At 36.2% G+C, this 18,190-nt stretch overlaps 1 protein-coding gene across 3 annotated transcripts in view; it reads left to right on the forward strand.

Moving 5' to 3' along the window:
* Positions 1–9,110: 9,110 nt before the first annotated feature.
* Positions 9,111–18,190, forward strand: part of CFH (complement factor H) — a 104,840-nt gene continuing 95,760 nt past the window's right edge. Inside the window, exon 1 of one of the 3 annotated variants that reach the window (XM_036919698.2) lies at positions 9,111–9,306. In XM_036919698.2, the coding sequence (XP_036775593.1) occupies positions 9,249–9,306 (58 nt within the window). In that variant the 5' untranslated portion in view covers positions 9,111–9,248. The remainder of the gene's footprint in view (positions 9,307–18,190) is intronic. The other 2 variants (XM_036919696.2, XM_036919697.2) reach the window with 2 other exon arrangements.

Below are 18,190 nucleotides of genomic sequence, written 5' to 3' on the forward strand. Positions count from 1 at the left end.
CCATGCCCCCTAGGTGGGGACTTTGACCTCCCTCTCAGTCAAACTGCAATGCCCAACTGTCCTCCTGTGGGGCTGAGGGCCCAGGCAGAGCCTGAGTTCTGTCCCCCAGGAAGTCTTTTACAGACACAGGCTGGACATGGGGCTTTGCCTCTAACTTCTGTGTCCTGGACCTCAGCTTCTGCCAAAACCGGATGCTCATGTCTACCATCTCACTCTGGGCATAGAGGCGGAGCATGGAGTGCTCCACAACCTGGGAGGGAGCTGCTCCTCCCCCTGAGTAGCCCATGGTTGCTACATTTTTATTTTCTTAATTACAACGGAGCAGGCCTTTAATACAGGAGAGGCTGGTGCCTCAGGCAGTGGTCTTGGCCACAGTTCAACCTTTGGCCCCACTCCCTCATCCTCCCCCAACATCTCTACCATCTCCAGGGCTGAAGGCACCTCTCTTTCCTCCCCTTCCCCCATGGCCTCCTGCAACATGGATTCTCTTGCTGCCCCCTCCCTTGCTGGTAGTGTATCTTCCAGAAGCATTACCTGTCTTCTCAATAATTGTCTTTATTTCTTAAGGGTATCCCATAGGTCATCGCCCAGCTCCTTCAACCACCAGTGAAATTTTCCTCTCTTGATAACCCTTTCCACTATCTTGAGAAACAAACATCCCACAATCCTGGCTGCTACACAGCCATTTAGGGCCTCACAGCAGTCTTCTATCTCATAGAGGGTTAATTCCCCAGCTTCCAGTGTCCCCGCCCTTTCACAGTTCTGGGGAAGGGCCCATCCATCTGGGAGGTACTTTGCCCTAGGCCAATTCCCCACTGGGGGCTCCTCAAGAGGAAGCCCCATGGATAGGAGGTTGCTGGGTTAAGCTGCACCCTCTACCACTGCCAGAGGGAAGTGAGTTGTCAGCTCCCACTGCAGCAGCCACTGGGGCCTCCCCACCATTCCTAGGGGCAGCCCACCCGAGCATCGCACCCATGAAGACAGATTTCAGGTTCAGCGGTCCTCCTGACTACTGCCACGTGCAACTTTGGCAGGAAAATCTGTTCCCACCCCAGGGCAAATTATCTTTGAAACGAAATCAGTCAAAGTGAGAAATAAAGTGGAAGAAACACATTTTTTGCTTACAAGCAGTCATCCACTTCTGCTCGTCCATGTCTCTCATGATCCAGCTGCAAAACAGACTCGGCCCACCTCTCCAGCCCAGAGATGCCTTCATTCCCCCATGGAAACACCTACTGATATGGAGATGGACTAAAGCCAGGTGAGAGATTTCGGCATTTTGAAATTTTACCCACAAATGTATAAAGAATTTATAAAGAATTCCTACAATGAAATAAATAAAAGACAGACAATTCAATAGAAAAAATATGCAAAAGAATTAGACACTTCACCAAAGAGAACATCTAAATGGCCAATTGCTGAATAAAGTTGCTCAATTTCATTCATCATTAGGAAAATTATTATTAAAACCAAGAGAATGACTGCTTAATGCTCATAAGAATGGCTAAAATTACAAAGATTAAACATTCAAGTGTGTTGAGGATGTAGTGCAACTTACTCGCTGCTAACAGGAATGTCAGTTACATAACCTTTTGGAAAACTGTTTAATGTTACCTATTCCTCCTAAATATATTCATACATTATGTTCTAAAATTCTACTCTTAGGTATGTACTCATGAGAAATGAGGACGTGTTTATCAAAAATCTCATAATGTGATATTCATAATGATACCATTTGTATTATCTCCAAACTAGACTCTACTCAGAAGCCCATAAACAGGCAGACAAATAAAATGTGGTATATTCAAATAATTGGATATTATTAAGCAGTAATAATTAACCATCCATACCTATACCCAACAGTGTGGTTGAATAACCTAAGCATAATTTTTTTTTGTATCATTAATCTACAATTACAGAAACAGCATTATGTTTGCTAGGTTCCCCCCTTCACCAAGTCCCCCCCACATACCCCTTAACAGTCACTGTCCATCTGCGTAGTAAGATGCTGTAAAATCGCTACTTGTCTTCTCTGTGTTGCACAGCCCTCCCCGTGCCCCCCATGCACTATACGTGCTAATCGTAATGCCCTCTTTCTTTTTCCCCGCCCTTATCCCTCCTTTCCCACCCATTGTCCCCAGTCCCTTTCCCTTTGGTAACTATTAGTCCATTCTTGGGTTCTGTGATTCTGCTGTTGTTTTGTTCCTTCAGTTTTCCTTTGTTCTTATACTCCACATATGAGGGAAATCATTTGGTACTTGTCTTTCTCTGCCTGGCTTATTTCACTGAGCATAATAGCCTCTAGCTCCATCCATGTTGTTGCAAATGGTAGGATCTGTTTTTTTCTTATGGCTGAGTAGTATTCCATTGTGTATATGTACCACATCTTCTTTATCCATTCATCTACTGATGGACATTTAGGTTGCTTCCATATCTTGGCTATTGTAAATAGTGCTGCAATAAAACATAGGGGTGCATCTGTCTTTTTCAAACTGGAGTGCTACATTCTCATGGTAAATTCCTAGAAGTGGAATTCCTGGGTCAAATGGTATTTCTATTTTGAACTTTTTGAGGAACCTCCATACTGCTTTCCACAATGGTTGAACTAATTTACATTCCCACCAGCAGTGTAGGAGGGTTCCCCTTTGTCCACACCCTCACCAACATTTGTTGTTATTTGTCTTTTTGATGATGGTGATCCTTACTGGTGTGAGGTGATATCTCACTGTGGTTTTAATTAGCATTTCTCTGATGATTAGCTATGTGGAGCATCTTTTCATGTGCCTGTTGGCCATCTGGATTTTTTCTTTAGAGAACTGTCTATTCAGCTCCTCTGCCCATTTTTTAATTGGATTATTTGCTTTTTGTTTGTTGAGGTGCGTGGGCTCTTTATATATTTTGGATGTCAATCCTTTATTGGATCTGTCATTTATGAATATGTTCTCCCATACTGTAGGATACCTTTTTGTTCTATTGATGGTGTCCTTTGCTGTACAGAAGCTTTTTAGCTTGATATAGTCTCACTTGTTCATTTTTGCCTTTGTTTCCCTTGCCCGGGGAGATATGTTCATGAAGAAGTCACTCATGTTTATGTCCATGAGATTTTTGTCTATGTTTTTCTAAGAGTTTTATGGTTTCATGACTAATATTCAGGTCTTTGATCCATTTGGAGTTTACTTTTGTGTATGGGTTAGACAGTGATCCAGTTTCATTCTCCTAAATGTAGCTGTCCAGTTTTGCCAGCACCATCTGTTGAAGAGACTGTCATTTACCCATCATATGTCCATGGCTCCTTTATTGAATATTGATTGACCATACATGTTTGGGTTAATGTCTGGAGTCTCTATTCTGTTCCACGGGTCTGTGGCTCTGTTCTTGTGCCAGTATCAAATTGTCTTGATTACTGTGGCTTTGTAGTAGAGCTTGAAGTTGGGGAGCGAGATCCCCCCCCACTTTATTATTCCTTCGCTGGATTGCTCTGGCTATTCAGGGCCTTTGGAGGTTCCATATGAATTTTTGAACTATTTGTTCCAGTTCATTGAAGAATGCTGTTGGTAATTTGATAGGGATTGCATCAAATCTGTATATTGCTTTGGGCAGGATGGCCATTTCGATGATACTAATTCTTCCCAGCCAGGAGCATGGGATGAGTTTCCATTTGTTAGTGACTCTTTAATTTCTCTTAAGAGTGTCTTATAGTTTTTAGGATATAGGTCTTTCACTTCCTTGGTTAGGTTTATTCCTAGGTATTTTATTCTTTCTGATTCTATTGTGAATGGAATTGTTTTCCTAATTTCTCTTTCTACTAGTTCATTGTTACTGTATACGAAAGCTACAGATTTCTGTGTGTTAATTTTGTATCCAGCAACTTTGCTGATTTCCAATATTAGATCTAGTAGTTTTGCAATGGAGCCTTTAGGGGTTGTTTTTATGTACAATATCATGTCATCTGCGAATAGTGACAGTTTGACTTCTTTACCAATCTGGATTCTTTGTATTTCTTTGTTTTGTCTGATTGCCGTGGCTAGGACCTCCAGTACTATGCTGAATAACAGTGGGGAGAGTGGGCATCCCTGTCTTGTTCCCAATCTCAGAGGAAAAGCTTTCAGCCTCTCGCTGTTCAGTATAATGTTGGCTGTGGGTTTATCATTTATGGCCTTTATTATGTTGAGGTACTTGCCCTCTGTGCCCATTTTGTTGAGAGTTTTTATCATGAACGGATGTTGAATTTTGTCGAATGCTTTTTCAGCATCTATGGAGATGATCATGTGGTTTTTGTTCTTCTTTTTGTTGATGTGGTGGATGATGTTGATGGATTTTCGAATGTTGTACCATCCTTGCATCCCTGGGATGAATCCCACTTGGTCATGGTGTATGATCCTCTTGATGTATTTTTGAATTCGGTTTGCTAATATTTTGCTGAGTATTTTTGCATCTATGTTCATCAGGGATATTGGTCTGTAGTTTTCTTTTCAGGTGGGGTTTTTGCCTGGTTTTGGTATTAGGGTGATGCTGGCTTCATAGAATGAGTTTGGGAGTATTCCCTCCGCTTCTATTTTTTGGAAACCTTTAAGGATAATGGGTATTATGTCTTCTTTGTATGTCTGAAGAAATTCTGAGGTAAATCCATCTCTCCCGGGGGTTTTGTTCTTGGGTAGTTTTTTGATTACTGATTCAGTTTCATTGCTGATAATTGATCTATTTAGATTTTCTGTTTCTTTCTGGCTCAGTCTTGGAAGGTTGTATTTTCTAGGAAGTTGTCCATTTCTTCTAGATTTTCCAGCTTGTTAGCATATAGGCTTTCATAGTAGTCTCTAATAATTCTTTGTATTTCTGTGGGGTCCGTGGTGATTTTTCCTTTCTCTTTTCTGATTCTGTTGATGTGTGTTGACTCTCTTTTTCTCTTAATAAGTCTGGCTAGAGGCTTATCTATTTTGTTTATTTTCTTGAAGAACTGGCTCTTGGTTTCATTGATTTTTCTATTGTTTTATTCTTCGCAGTTTTATTTATTGCTTCTCTGATCTTAATTATGTCCCTCCATCTGCTGACCTTAGGCCTCATTTGTTCTTCTTTTTCCAATTTTGATAATTGTGACATTAGACTATTCATTTGGGATTGTTCTTCCTTCTTTAAATATGCCTGGATTGCTATATACTTTCCTCTTAAGACTGCTTTTGCTGCGTCCCACAGAAGTTGGGGCTTTGTGTTGCTGTTGTCATTTGTTTCCATATATTGCTGAATCTCCATTTTAATTTGGTCGTTGATCCAATGATTATTTAGGAGCATGTTGTTAAGCCTCCATGTGTTTATGAGCCTTTTTGCTTTCTTTGTACAATTTATTTCTAGTTTTATACCTTTGTGGTCTGAAAAGTTGGTGGGTAGTATTTCAGTCTTTTGGAATTTATTGAGGCTCTTTTTGTGGCCTAATATGTGGTCTATTCTGGAGAATGTTTCATGTGCACTTGAGAATAATGTATATCCTGTTGCTTTTGGATGTAGAGTTCTATAGATGTCTATTAGGTCCATCTGTTCTAGTGTGTTGTTCAGTGCCTCTGTGTCCTTACTTATTTTCTGTCTGGTGAATCTGTCCTTTGTAGTGAGTGGTGTGCTAAAGTCTCCCAAAATGAATGCATTGCATTCTATTTCCTCCTTTAATTCTGTTAGTAGTTGGTTCACATATATTGGTGATCCTGTATTGGGTGCATATATGTTTATAATGGTTATATCCTTTTGTTGGACTGAGCCCTTTATCATTATGTTATGTCCTTCTTCATCTCTTGTTACTTTCTTTATTTTGAAGTCTATTTTGTCTGATACTAGTATTGCAACACCTGATTTTTTCTCTCTGTTGTTTGCATGAAATATCTTTCTCCGTCCCTTGACTTTTAATCTGTGCATCTCTTTGGGTTTGAGGTGAGTCTCTTGTAAGCAGCATATAGATGGGTCTTGCTTTTTTATCTATTCTATTACTCTGTGTCTTTTGATTGGTGAATTCAGTCCGTTTACATTTAGGATGATTATTGAAAGATATGTACTTATTGCCATTGCAGCCATTAGATTCATGGTTACCAAAGGTTCAAGGTTAGCTTCTTTACTACCTTACTGTCTGACTTAACTCGCTTATTGAGCTGTTATAAACACAGTCTGATGATTATTTCTTTCCCTTCTTTTTCCTCCTCCTCCATTCTTCGTATGTTGGGTGTTTTGTTCTGTGCTCTTTTTAGGAGTGCTCCCATCTAGAGCAGTCCCTCCAAGATACTCTGTAGAGGTGTTTTGTGGGAGGCAAATTCCCTCAACTTTTGCTTGTCTGGGAATTGTTTAATTCCTCCTTCATATTTAAATGATAATCGTGCTGGATACAGTATCATTGGTTCAAGGCCCTTCTGTTTCATTTCATTAAGTATATCATGCCATTCTCTTCTGGCCTGTAAGGTTTCTGTTGAGAAGTTTGATGATAGCCTGATGGGTTTTCCTTTGTAGGTTCTCTCTCTGGCTGCCTTTAATACCTGTCCTTGTCCTTGATATTTGCCATTTTAATTACTTTGTGTCTTGGTATTGTCCTCTTTGAGTCCCATCTCTCAGGAGTTCTGTGTGCCTCTGTAGTCTGAGCAACTATTTCCTCCCCCAGTTTGGGTAAGTTCTCAGCAATTATTTCTTCAAAGACACTTTCTATCCCCTTTTCTCTCTCTTCTTCCTCTGGTACCCCTATAATGCAGATATTGTTCCTTTTGGATGGGTCACACAGTTCTCTTAATATTGTTTCATTCCTGGAGATCCTTTTATCTCTCTCTGCATCAGCTTTTATGCATTCCTGTTCTCTGGTTTCCATTCCATCAACGGCCTCTTGCATCTTATCCATTTTGCTTATAAATCCTTCCAGAGTTTGTTTCACTTCTGTAATCTCCCTCTGGACGTCTGTAATCACCCTCCAGACTTCTTCCCTTAGCTCTTGCATATTTCTCTGCAGCTCTGTCAGCATGGTTATGATTTTTATTTTGAATTCTTTTTCAGGGAGACTGTTTAGGTCTACCTCTGCATATCCTTTCTCAGGTGTTGTTTGAACTGTCTTGGACTGGACTAAATTTTTTTGCCTTTTCATGGTGATAGAGGTGGCTGTAGGCAGGTTGCATGTGTGTCAGCTGGGAGAAGTAAGTCCTTTCCTGCTTGCTTAATGCCTTGCCCTTCTCCGCTGCCTGTGACAGTTACCCACACTCCTGGAGCAGCCACCATGTTAGTCCCCTAAGCTGCAGTGGGCGGGGTCTCCATTAGAGCAGCATGGAGCCCTGCAAAGAGTGGCAGGAATGCCAGGTGTGCTCCTCCGTGCTAGCAGCTCCCCTGCCAGGTAGCTGTGTGCTAACAGCGACCTTTTGGTCTGGCCCAGGTTGCTGTGCTTAGGGCTGGGATTCTGGTCAGCTGCTGGGATCACACCTGCTCCCTCTGGCTCTGCTGCAGGTGCACGCAGGGCTGTACCAGGCTTCTCTGGCTTCACTGCCACTGGTGCACCTGAGCCATGCCCACGCTGTTCGGTTGTGCTGCTGCGGGTTCACACAAGCCTCTCCTGGTCCTGTCTGGGGCTGCTGGCACATGGATCTGCTCCCGGTCCCTTATGGTGCTGCCATCCCCGGCACGTGCTGCCACTCTCCTGTTACTGGGCCGGTGTGTCAGGGTCTGCACCAGTTGGAGGAATGACTGGCAGGCTGCTTAGTGCTGTGAGGGGCTTCAGAGCTGCACTGCCTCCCCAGGGTTTAGGGCACCTAAGTTTCCCCGGGATTCCCAGCTGCTGGCTATGTGTGCTGGGACAACTTCATCCAGCAATGGGGTCCCTGTATCTTTAAGACTTGCAGAAAGCACTCCTTTTCTTTTGTCTTAGGGGCACCGGTTGCAGGGACCTGCCCACAGGTTTTGCTTTTCCAATACTCTAATATCCAGCACCCCATGCACCTTGTGTCTACGTTCCGAGTGCGGATTTCTAGAGCTGGTTGTTTAGCAGTCCTGGGCTTTCACTCCCTCCCTGTTCTGACTCCTTTCTTCCCACTGGGTTTTGGTGTGGGGGAGCGTTCAGGTCCTGCCTGGCCAAAGCTTGTATCTCACCCCCTTCATGTGATGTTGGGTTCTCACAGATGTAGATGTATCCTGGCTGTTGTACTGCATCCACTGGTGTCTCTTTTAGGAATAGTTGTATTTATTGTATTTTCATAAATATATATGTTTTGGGGAGGAGATTTCCTCTGAACTACTCATGCCGCCATTTTCCCATGATAAACATAATTTTTAATGAAAGTCTGTAAACACAGAAGAGTAAGTATCTTACTCAATTTATATAAAGTACAAACAGTCAACTCTATTATTCCGTGTTCTTAGACATCAGAATAGTGATTATCCTGTGTGCACAGGGGTTAGGGGGGTTGACTGAAAGAGAGAACTGGGGCTTTCTGAGACATAGTACTGTTCAGTTTCTTGACCTTGGTGCTGGTTTCATGGTTGTCTTAACCTTCTCAATATTCAGCAATCCTTTTGCTTATTTCTCTTTGCATATTAAATTTCAATATAATTTCAATATGCAAACTTTTAATAAACTAAGCATTTTTATTTCTTGATTTTGAATTATTAAACTCATTTATGCCTAATGAGAATAAGACTGTTGATTCACATAACAAGTCATTAGAAGACTAATTTCACGAATTACAGGGAAAGCAGGCCCCGCAAATCAGCCAGCACTGCATTCTTGGCAAAGTTTGCTTACATTATCTGGGCCTTGATTGTGAAAACATTGCCTAACCACAAATTCTGTAAATAATTTTTTCAGAGTGTCTATTATTTTTTTCTTCTGAGGTTTACAGACTATAGACATGAATGAGGTTTAAATAATTGGAGGGCTTATGATATCCAGAAGAAATCACCAGTTACTGTTTTGCAAAAACTGCATTCCAAGAACCTGAATTTGTTTCAATGGAGGACATGTCTGGATTTATAACAACAAATCAAAAGCAGGCCACAGCATTAACATTCAGTAGGAGTAAGAATCAGGTTTAAACTGGTATTCCTGGGGCTTATGATTGATTTTTTTTCTTCTACTTTGCAAAAGTTTCCAGTGGGTGGGGCATCTAATAATCTCTTTAATTCCTAGGCTGTGTTTCAACTTCCTTTTGGAGCAAGTGCTTTCTGACTCTACTCACAATTTTTATCAGAGGAAAAGCTTACAGTGTGAGCAGCATAAGCTATTAAATGTACTCCTAAAAGATCCCAAAATGAGATTTCAAATGAAGATTGTGTGGATTATGTTATGGACTGTTTGTGTAGCACAAGGTAAGAGTAAATAAGGAAGATTTTTTCTACATTATAAACATTTTCTAATAGGATTTTCACAGTGTTAATAAAAATTTGGTCTAGAAAATGTGAATTTAATTACTGCTCTTAGCTTAATGTGTGAGTGGCTGTTGACATTGTTAAATTTAAAAATATAAGTAACTTATTAAATCTGGTTATTCATCATTTTATTTAATGTAAAAGTTCAGCTGTTTTAACATTTTTGAAAATTTTAATGTGATAATCATTTTCCTTGTAATTATCATAAAATGCAGTTCACTATTTTGCATAAAATTTTTACCAAAATGCTTTACCTGAAAGCACTAAACAAGTATATGAACATATATAAAACCACACCATAAATTAAATAAGAACCTTCAAATAATATAATGATTGGGTTGATTTCAAATATAGATATTAACTCTTCTTGATCAAAAATTCATTTATCATTTACAGCTGATGTTGTCATGGCCTTAAAAGTCTTGTAGACAAACATTATTTGTATCATTAGAATGAAAATACTACATAAATTAAAAAAAAACTGAATATGTAATCTTTGTAATATCTAAATTGTTCAATCGTTTTTTTTTGTGGTTGTATATAAAATACCTTCTAGAAAAGCAGTTTTTAAGAGTAGTGAATCTGATTGTAGGAGGTTTTTTTTCTGATATCAGTTAAACTTTCTGGATTCATAATTAAGTTTAATTCTATCACTATTTGTTGGTATATTAAAATTTTTTTTTCTTGGGGAAACTTAGTTTCCTAGATCATGATAGGTAACTAATTTGTGGCAGATATTTTATTGACATTTTTAAACCAAACGAATTACATATCATTCACAAATTTCTAAAACTTTTTCTAAGTCAACAAACTTTTATTGATAGTTTATTTCATGTCAGGCTCTAAACACTGAGAAGTATTAGCAAATAATACAAAAGCTCTATCCTTCAGGGTCTTTCAATCTAGAGTATAAAGGCAGATAACTTTTTCAGTTATATCCTGTAGTAATTCTTTGTTTCTTTAAATATGTTTAATACTTTTTTGAAAGATACAACCTTTTTTCTGTTATAAATTTTCATATGCTGTTGCTTAATTTTTAGCTTGTAAGCCTTATATCTAGCCACTTTTTAAACTAGGCATAAAATCATTTCTGTGCACATATAAATACTACAATTCATATTCAAAAGTAAAATATCATTTTACTGCAAAGAGTTCTGAAACAATGTTAATGTTACCAATCATAGCAAACATAATTGTCTTTTCTTTAATGGAAATATTTTGTTTCACTATTTAGATAATGCTTTCAGTGTTTTTATGTAGATATCATTTGTCACATAAGGAAGACTTTTTTCTAGCTCATGTTTAAAATTCAAGAATCATAACAAGTTCAATTAAACTTTAAGTGATTAGAAAATGGAATTTGAAATATTAAAATTTGATGCTAGAAAGTATGTTATCAAAATTAAATAACAGTGATTCAAATTTCTTGCTTACATAATTGATTCCTGCTGACTCACTTCACTTGTATTTTATATTTTGTTAGTGTATGTTAAATGAGATTATCAGTTTCTTTTGGCAGTTGAGCATTAGAACTATATATGTCATAGGGAGAATGACTGTAAATCTGGCTACTTCTTAACAGATAAAGTAGAACTTTAGTATTTAAAGCTACACTTAAGTTAGTCTCATGATTTTCACATAATGTAAAAGCTAGCAGAGAAAAATTACATGAATTTTCAGTAGATTTAGAACTGCTATTTTATTCCTTGTTTCCCAAATAATTCTAAAAGTAAATTAGTTTGAAATGTCAATCAAGTCTATCAATCTACTATATAACAAATTTTACTCAACAGAGCAACCTTGATCATTTAAATATCCATATATACTTCAACATTTACCTGTTTTTATTTCCCAGGTAGAAATAAATATGGAAGACTAAATTGAGATATTGAGAAATACTAATTGAGAAAATGAGAAGACAGTTTGAATACACAAAACAAAAGAGTAAAGCAGAATCACAATCTGCTCTACTCAACTAGAAAACATTTTAGAATTTCGTAAGTTGCCTCTGCCCTGTTAAGAGTGAACATTCCTCAAAACATACTATTTGCCCCTAAAAAAAGAGGAATAATAACCAACAGGAAGAATTTATTAGCTCATCTTTGTTTTTTTCTCTCCGTTTTTTAAATATTAAAGAGCAAGTAGTACCTTTTCAATTAAATAGTTTCTCTGCATTCACATTCCTAATTGTATAAGAACATTGTTCCTTCCTTTCTGTAAAAGGTCATGGATGAGAGAATCACCACAGGTTGCTAAGAACCTGGTCAAATTTACAAGACAAATTTAGAATAACAGTTCATCAGATAGTTTCTATTTTCTGGAACATATTATGACCAAGCTTTTCAAGCAGATATTTTAGATTTAGGTTCTAAGAAGTGTACACTTTTTTAAAGTAGCCACAGCCAGGAATTCTAGACTGATTAAAGTGAATGCCTACTGAAACATGTCCAGTGTGACTATGTTGTTTGGAAAGATATATGTTTTCTAATTCTGGAGATATCTGAAGGGCAAAAAAGTTCTTTTAGGACCTAAAATATATTACAGATCAAAAAAAGAGCATCTAGTCCATCAGAAAGAGAATACTGTTGCAAGTATCAGATGGTTTCAAATTTGGGTTAACCTTAATATGGAAGAAAAATTGATATTATGAAAATCACAAGAATGAATTATAAATTAATTTAAAAAATCATAAGGCTATATGAATATTTTGATATGCATAGTTATCTAATCCAGAAAATCATGGTAGTGATTTGTAATCCTAAATTTTGTTTTAATTCCAGTGTGATAAATAAGAACTCCCCACATCTGCCCCCCAAACCCCACATTTTCAAAGATAGTAGTATGGGAATTTCCTATATGTCATGATTTAAAGGTGTAAAAGGCAAGTTGTATTCAATATTCTCTCCTAAAATGTCTTACACATTGATAGTACCATACATTCAACCAATCCAAAATCATGTGAAATGATGAATACTCTGAATAAATACTTTGGGATAGTTAAATTTAGTAGTATTCATCACATATTACTGTGAATTATTTTAAGTTGATAAATTTTCTGCAACAATCGTAGTGGGGAAATGCAGAAATGGATGAGGAAAAGGATAAGAAGAGGACTAAGACGTCCTGGAGGCTGAGGTGTTTGCAGCTGTGACGGATCTGACTGACGGACCGCTGTGCCGTGCACGTTGAGGAAGGGGCAGAACCGATGCTCCCAGGAATGTCACAGAAAGAAGAGGGGCGCCCAGGCAGGCCTTACCAACTGCAAGCCAGGCATTTCCTGGGGATCCACAGGCTACTCTGTTATCTGCATATAATATTAAACCAGAAATGAATTATTTAAGTTTTGCTAAAATTATTCTTAGCTCGATACAAGTTCCCAAACATAAGTTGACTCAGAGGTTAGTGAAGATTCTCCATTTTTCGGCCTTTGATTGCTAGGGCTTGAGCCAACGTCTGAATCAATCCACTTTTATTTCAAAGCTCAATTCCTGATTTTACTTCAGCCTTTACCACCTCTCCTTCCTCCCAGCTGTGCCTCCTCCTCACTACACACACCATCCACCACCGAGCCTGTGACTGTAAGATCCTGCCAACAAATCTATCCAGTGTCCATTTAACTAAATTTTTAGAGTGCACCCATTTCTTAACAACTTTAACTGGTTTCAGAGCATAGTGCATGAAAAGAAAAGGATGTAACTGGAAATAAACAGTGTTACATTTTAAGTTAAAATTATAAGGAAACTTTATAAAAACAGCTCAGAGAAAATGAGGTAATGAAACAGAAAAAATCACAAAAATAATAAAAGAAAGGAAAAATATCGATTTGACAGGTTATTTTTTTTTGCTTTGACATTGTAACAGAGAGCCAGGTTTCTCATAAACCTTGTTAACCAGAAAATGTAATAGATATTAAAATGATTATAGAAATATTCCTTCAGAAGATCCCAAGTTTTTTGAGCTAAATTAAAATGGCTCTTGATTTCAAAAAGTATAACATAAATTAAAGCTTAAGACATATAGACACGATGAACAGTGGAATTACAGATGTTAGAGTTTCTTAGGTTCATGCAACAGAGAATTAAGTGCACTAAACAGTTCCCCCTCTGTCTTCTCTTCTCTTATACATTTGCTACTGTTTACAATGCCCTTTCCACAGCTTATCCATAATCTAAAGATAAACTGGAAAAGGCAACAAGATAGTTCCATATTCATTCATTTATTCTTTCATTTCTTCATTCAATAATTTTTTTGACCGTTAAGTGCCAGGTGACAAAAGGAGGTCTCTTAGTGGGGAAAACAAAAGGAATGATTATTGTATTTTATTGTACTGAGTATTGTGATAGAGTTGAACAAAAGAGACTCTAGGATCACTTAGGGAAGGCAAGAAACCCAAATTGGAATAAGAGGATGGAGTGGGACCTCTCCCACTTCTATTGAGGACTTGGATTTTAAAAGGTGCAATTAAGAGAGAGAAATACGTCAGGGTTGCAATGGCATCTAGGGTGGGTTTTGAAAGTTAACTAGGCATTAACCAGATGAGTCAAGACTAAGGATACATCAAGTGTTTATACAAAGAACTAACAGTAGTTTTATAAAACTGGAGGACTGAAATTGTCTTTTCTAACTCTTCTATCAATCAAACTCCTACAAGTACTCCAAATCAAATTGAGTATACTGTGTATTGTTTTTCCTTTCTTTATCTTTTAATACTTAGCCCAAAAATTGTCAGGATAATTATTCAGATGCTAAATTATTCCTGCTACAGAATTTTCAGTGTTCTCATGAGTATGTTACCGTGTGACTTGGCTCCTTTCTACGGCAAACAGTGAAGGCTTATGAAAATTATTCCACATATACTAACAACTTATTTTAAGAAGCTAATATTTTTAACTTGAACAATAATTGGCATTAGGTATTAATTATACAAACACTACACATTTCAAGAAACTTTATCTCAGTGGAATATTTCAGCATGTATCCTGATAGTAACTTGTTTCAACCCTAATTATTATATATATATATATGATTCTGCTCAGTTTCTTAGAGCTATCACTTATACTCCCATTTGCTTTATATCACCCTGGAATTATCTTCATGCTCTTTTTCACTGTGAATTTTTAGAAAGAAATTGTATAATCATCTTTTCAAATCTTAAAAATATAATTTTATTTCCTCAGTGCTTATTAAATACATGATCTGTTTTTTTCTAGAGCTTATTTTTTAAAAACTTTATTGCTACTGATATATTCTTTACATGGGTGTATATATTACTTTCCAAAATACCTTTGATTATTCTAATGTTATTTGTAAAAATCTAAATATCTGTTATTTTGAAAGCTAATTGGATCATGTCATATCTATGTAATATATACATATACCAATAAGAAGATAGGAAAGAAATTTAACATAAAATGCCTACTTTTGTTATATCTGTTTTGTCCACTTGCTTTATTTTTTCCAAGTTGATTTTTAGTTTTACCTTAAAATATATTCTCTAATATCTACTTAGTTTAAAATTAGACTATTTAAAAAGTAGTCTTCTGTTCTTTTCTCCCAAAATTATTTTACAAAAAATAGAGCAATTGAACAAAGAGACCACTAGTAGTCTACCAAAGCAATCTAATACAACCTTGGTTAAGGTTTTCTCAAATACATAATTTTATCATGAGTTAGTTCATGTGATTAAGAACACTTTTTAAAGACGAGTTTATAGCTATTTTGACATTAAAAACAAGTAACTTGTTCTGTGTTTGTAAGTCAATTATATTCCCTTAAAATATGAAAGTGAAAAAATTAAGTAAGTGATCATTACTAAATATCAAGTACATTTGTCTTTATCTTTGACCAAACTATTATAACACTGTCCCTCAAGTCAAAGCAAAATGAATCTTACTCCTGTCCAAAAGCCAAATCCACTTGTACTCCTTAATTTAGGGACTGAATAACTTTAAATTGGAAAATTTAAAGGACAAGTGAATAAAAAGTTCATCCAACTAGTGTCTTATAAAAAATTAGCATTTAAATGACTATGTAAACACATAAGATGAACACATTGTTTAAACCCAAGTAAATATTTGACATAAGAAACCTCAGCTAACACATTAACTTAGAACTTGAGAAATGAGATGGTTATTCAAAAATAATTTTTAAAGTTTAAGGTAAATCCTACCTCAAAAATATTTCCATACTTTTGAAAATGTTTTTATGCTACCTGTTTAATAAGTTCCTGCTTTATTTCTTCAAGAACTGCCAATTTAATTCAAGTAAATTTGGTTGTTTTACATACAGGCAAACAGTTTGACTAGTTGGGCTGTGAATTGTGAACTCCGTTGTGAAGGAAGTCAAGTAGGGACTTAGGGAAAATAACAGAAGTGAAGTGGTGTGGTATGTAGACTTTAGCCAGGCTGGGTTTGGAGACTGAGATAAGTAGATCACTTTGAATAAATAAGATTTCAGTAGAATCTGAAAGATGAAGCAAAGCCAGCCTCAAAAGTCTGTGTTAAAGTGTTTTACGAGGAGAAAACATGTGCAAAAGACTTAAGGGGAAAAGAATTTAAGATGATCAACAAAATGTAAGCAAACAAACCACAGTGGCTTTGGCACAGTGAATAAATGGTAGAGGTGACAAGATGAGATTAGGGAATGACAATAGCCAGACAAGGAGTTCCAGAGCCAAGGTCTGAGGTTTGAAATGTCATATAAGAGGAAAAGTCATAGAAGAATTTTAATCACAGGAGTGACGTGACAAATTTTGCAAAAATTCCTTGTAGTTCTGTAGAAAATGGGGAAGTGGAGATTTGGAAGCTAGTTAGGCTGTTTCATAGTCAAGGTGACAAATAATGATCAGAACTAAGAGTTTGGAGATAGCAGTGAGAAGACGGAAAAATGGAATAAAGGTGATAATATCCTTTCTTACAGACTCAAGAGATGCCATTTAAAGTTCATAGAAAAAGCATAAAAATTTTAAGTATTATTTGAGGTAAAGAGTGTAAACAATGAGACTCTAGATATATGGTAAGCATATACACAGAGTATATGCTGTGAGAAGCTGGTAGGAAGATTATGTGAAAAAGACGTATCCTTGTCTTTCATATCTGGTTATTAAAAGCAATTAACTAAATTTGAAAAATCAAGAATTAGAGGTATAAATATATTATCTGGAAATAAAACAACAACTAAAAGTAAAAGCATTTACCTCTGACTAGTGAATGGGCTGAATTTTTTTGTGGATAGATTGCTGTGAATATTTTGTAGATGGATTAGTCTTTTGATAGATTGATTACTTTAACAAAAATAATGTAAATATATTTTGAAAAATGTTATCACTTTCCTGCGCAGTAGCTTAAAAACAAGATAGGAACTAAGTTTATCAAAATGTTAATGTATTTGTGGAAAATAGTTCTATTTATTCTTAACTTATTTTTATAATAACCTAACTGCCATGAAGTGATGTGAATTTCTAAAGTAAAAAAAATGTATATTACCCTAATTATAGTTATAATATTATAATTATAAACAAAAGATTTCTAAAAACATGAACATTAAATTTAAAAAAACACAAAAACGAGGGCTTTTGTGGGGGGTGTTTGAGATGGGGTGTACACTGTGTGTTTTTTATAATAGGGTATTAGCACCATCTTGTGGAGTAAAAGTATATTTACTTAAATTTTATAATTTTAAATCAAAACAAATGTGGAATTATTACAAAGTTCCCTAACATAAATATGCTAAAAATTTGCAAGAACTTCAAACAATTAACACATATGAAAGCACTATCAAGTATCATTTGTTACATGAAAATGTATTTTCATACAGTGCTTCTGTGTAATATGGTAAAATATTTTTTAAATGATGTTTCATGCTGGGATTCAACTAATTATTTCCCCTTTGCTTTTTAAAAAGAACTACTAAAATAGAATTAAGCCATTGTAAAAACAAGAAAGGAGTTTAATAATGTAAGTAAAACAATAAATATGTTTGGTAATCAGTATCTTTGAATTTGCCATTTTTAAAAGTAATGTGTTGGGGTCTACTAATGTAATAATCTTATTAATGGTAGTTATATCTAAATTAAACTGTAGGCAGTATCAAAAATATTATCAATTATAATCCATAGGCATGCATTTTTTATTCATTTCCTTTGTTCTTTTGGTATTTCATTAGTTATTTAATTTATTGCAAAATAAGGATCACATTTTATATGGAGACTCTATATAAAATCTTTAATATCTTTATTGTAAAATATATGAGTGAATAAGATATGAATGCACTGTATTACAAATGATTATAATTATCCATTCCCAGGATCCCAGAAAAGTCCCTGTGAGTTTCTTCTAAATATCTCTAACTTTCCACTAGAAGAAAACATTTTCTTAGTATTTGTTAATTACACTCTGGCTTTTCTTTCATAATTTCACTGCCTATGTACATACCCCTAATATATAGCTGTGTTCTTAATTTTATTTTATTCATTTTGTTATCATTAATCTACAATTACATGAAGAACATTAGGTTTACTAGGCTCCCCCCTTCACCAAGTACCCCCAACAAACCCCATTACAGTCACTGTCCATCAGTGTAGTAAGATGCTGTAGAATCACTACTTGTCTTCTCTGTGTTGCACAGCCCTCCCTGTGCCCCCCCCACAACATTATACGTGCTAATCGTAAGGCCCCCTTTATTTTTTCCCACCCTTATCCCTCCCTTCCCACCCATCCTCCCCAGTCCCTTTCCCTTTGGTAACTGTTAGTCCATTCTTGGGTTCTGTGATTCTGCTGCTGTTTTGTTCCTTCAGCTTTTCCTTGTTCTTATATTCCACATATGA

This window comes from Manis pentadactyla, chromosome 19, assembly GCF_030020395.1.
Source record: "Manis pentadactyla isolate mManPen7 chromosome 19, mManPen7.hap1, whole genome shotgun sequence".
NCBI lineage: Eukaryota > Metazoa > Chordata > Mammalia > Pholidota > Manidae > Manis > Manis pentadactyla.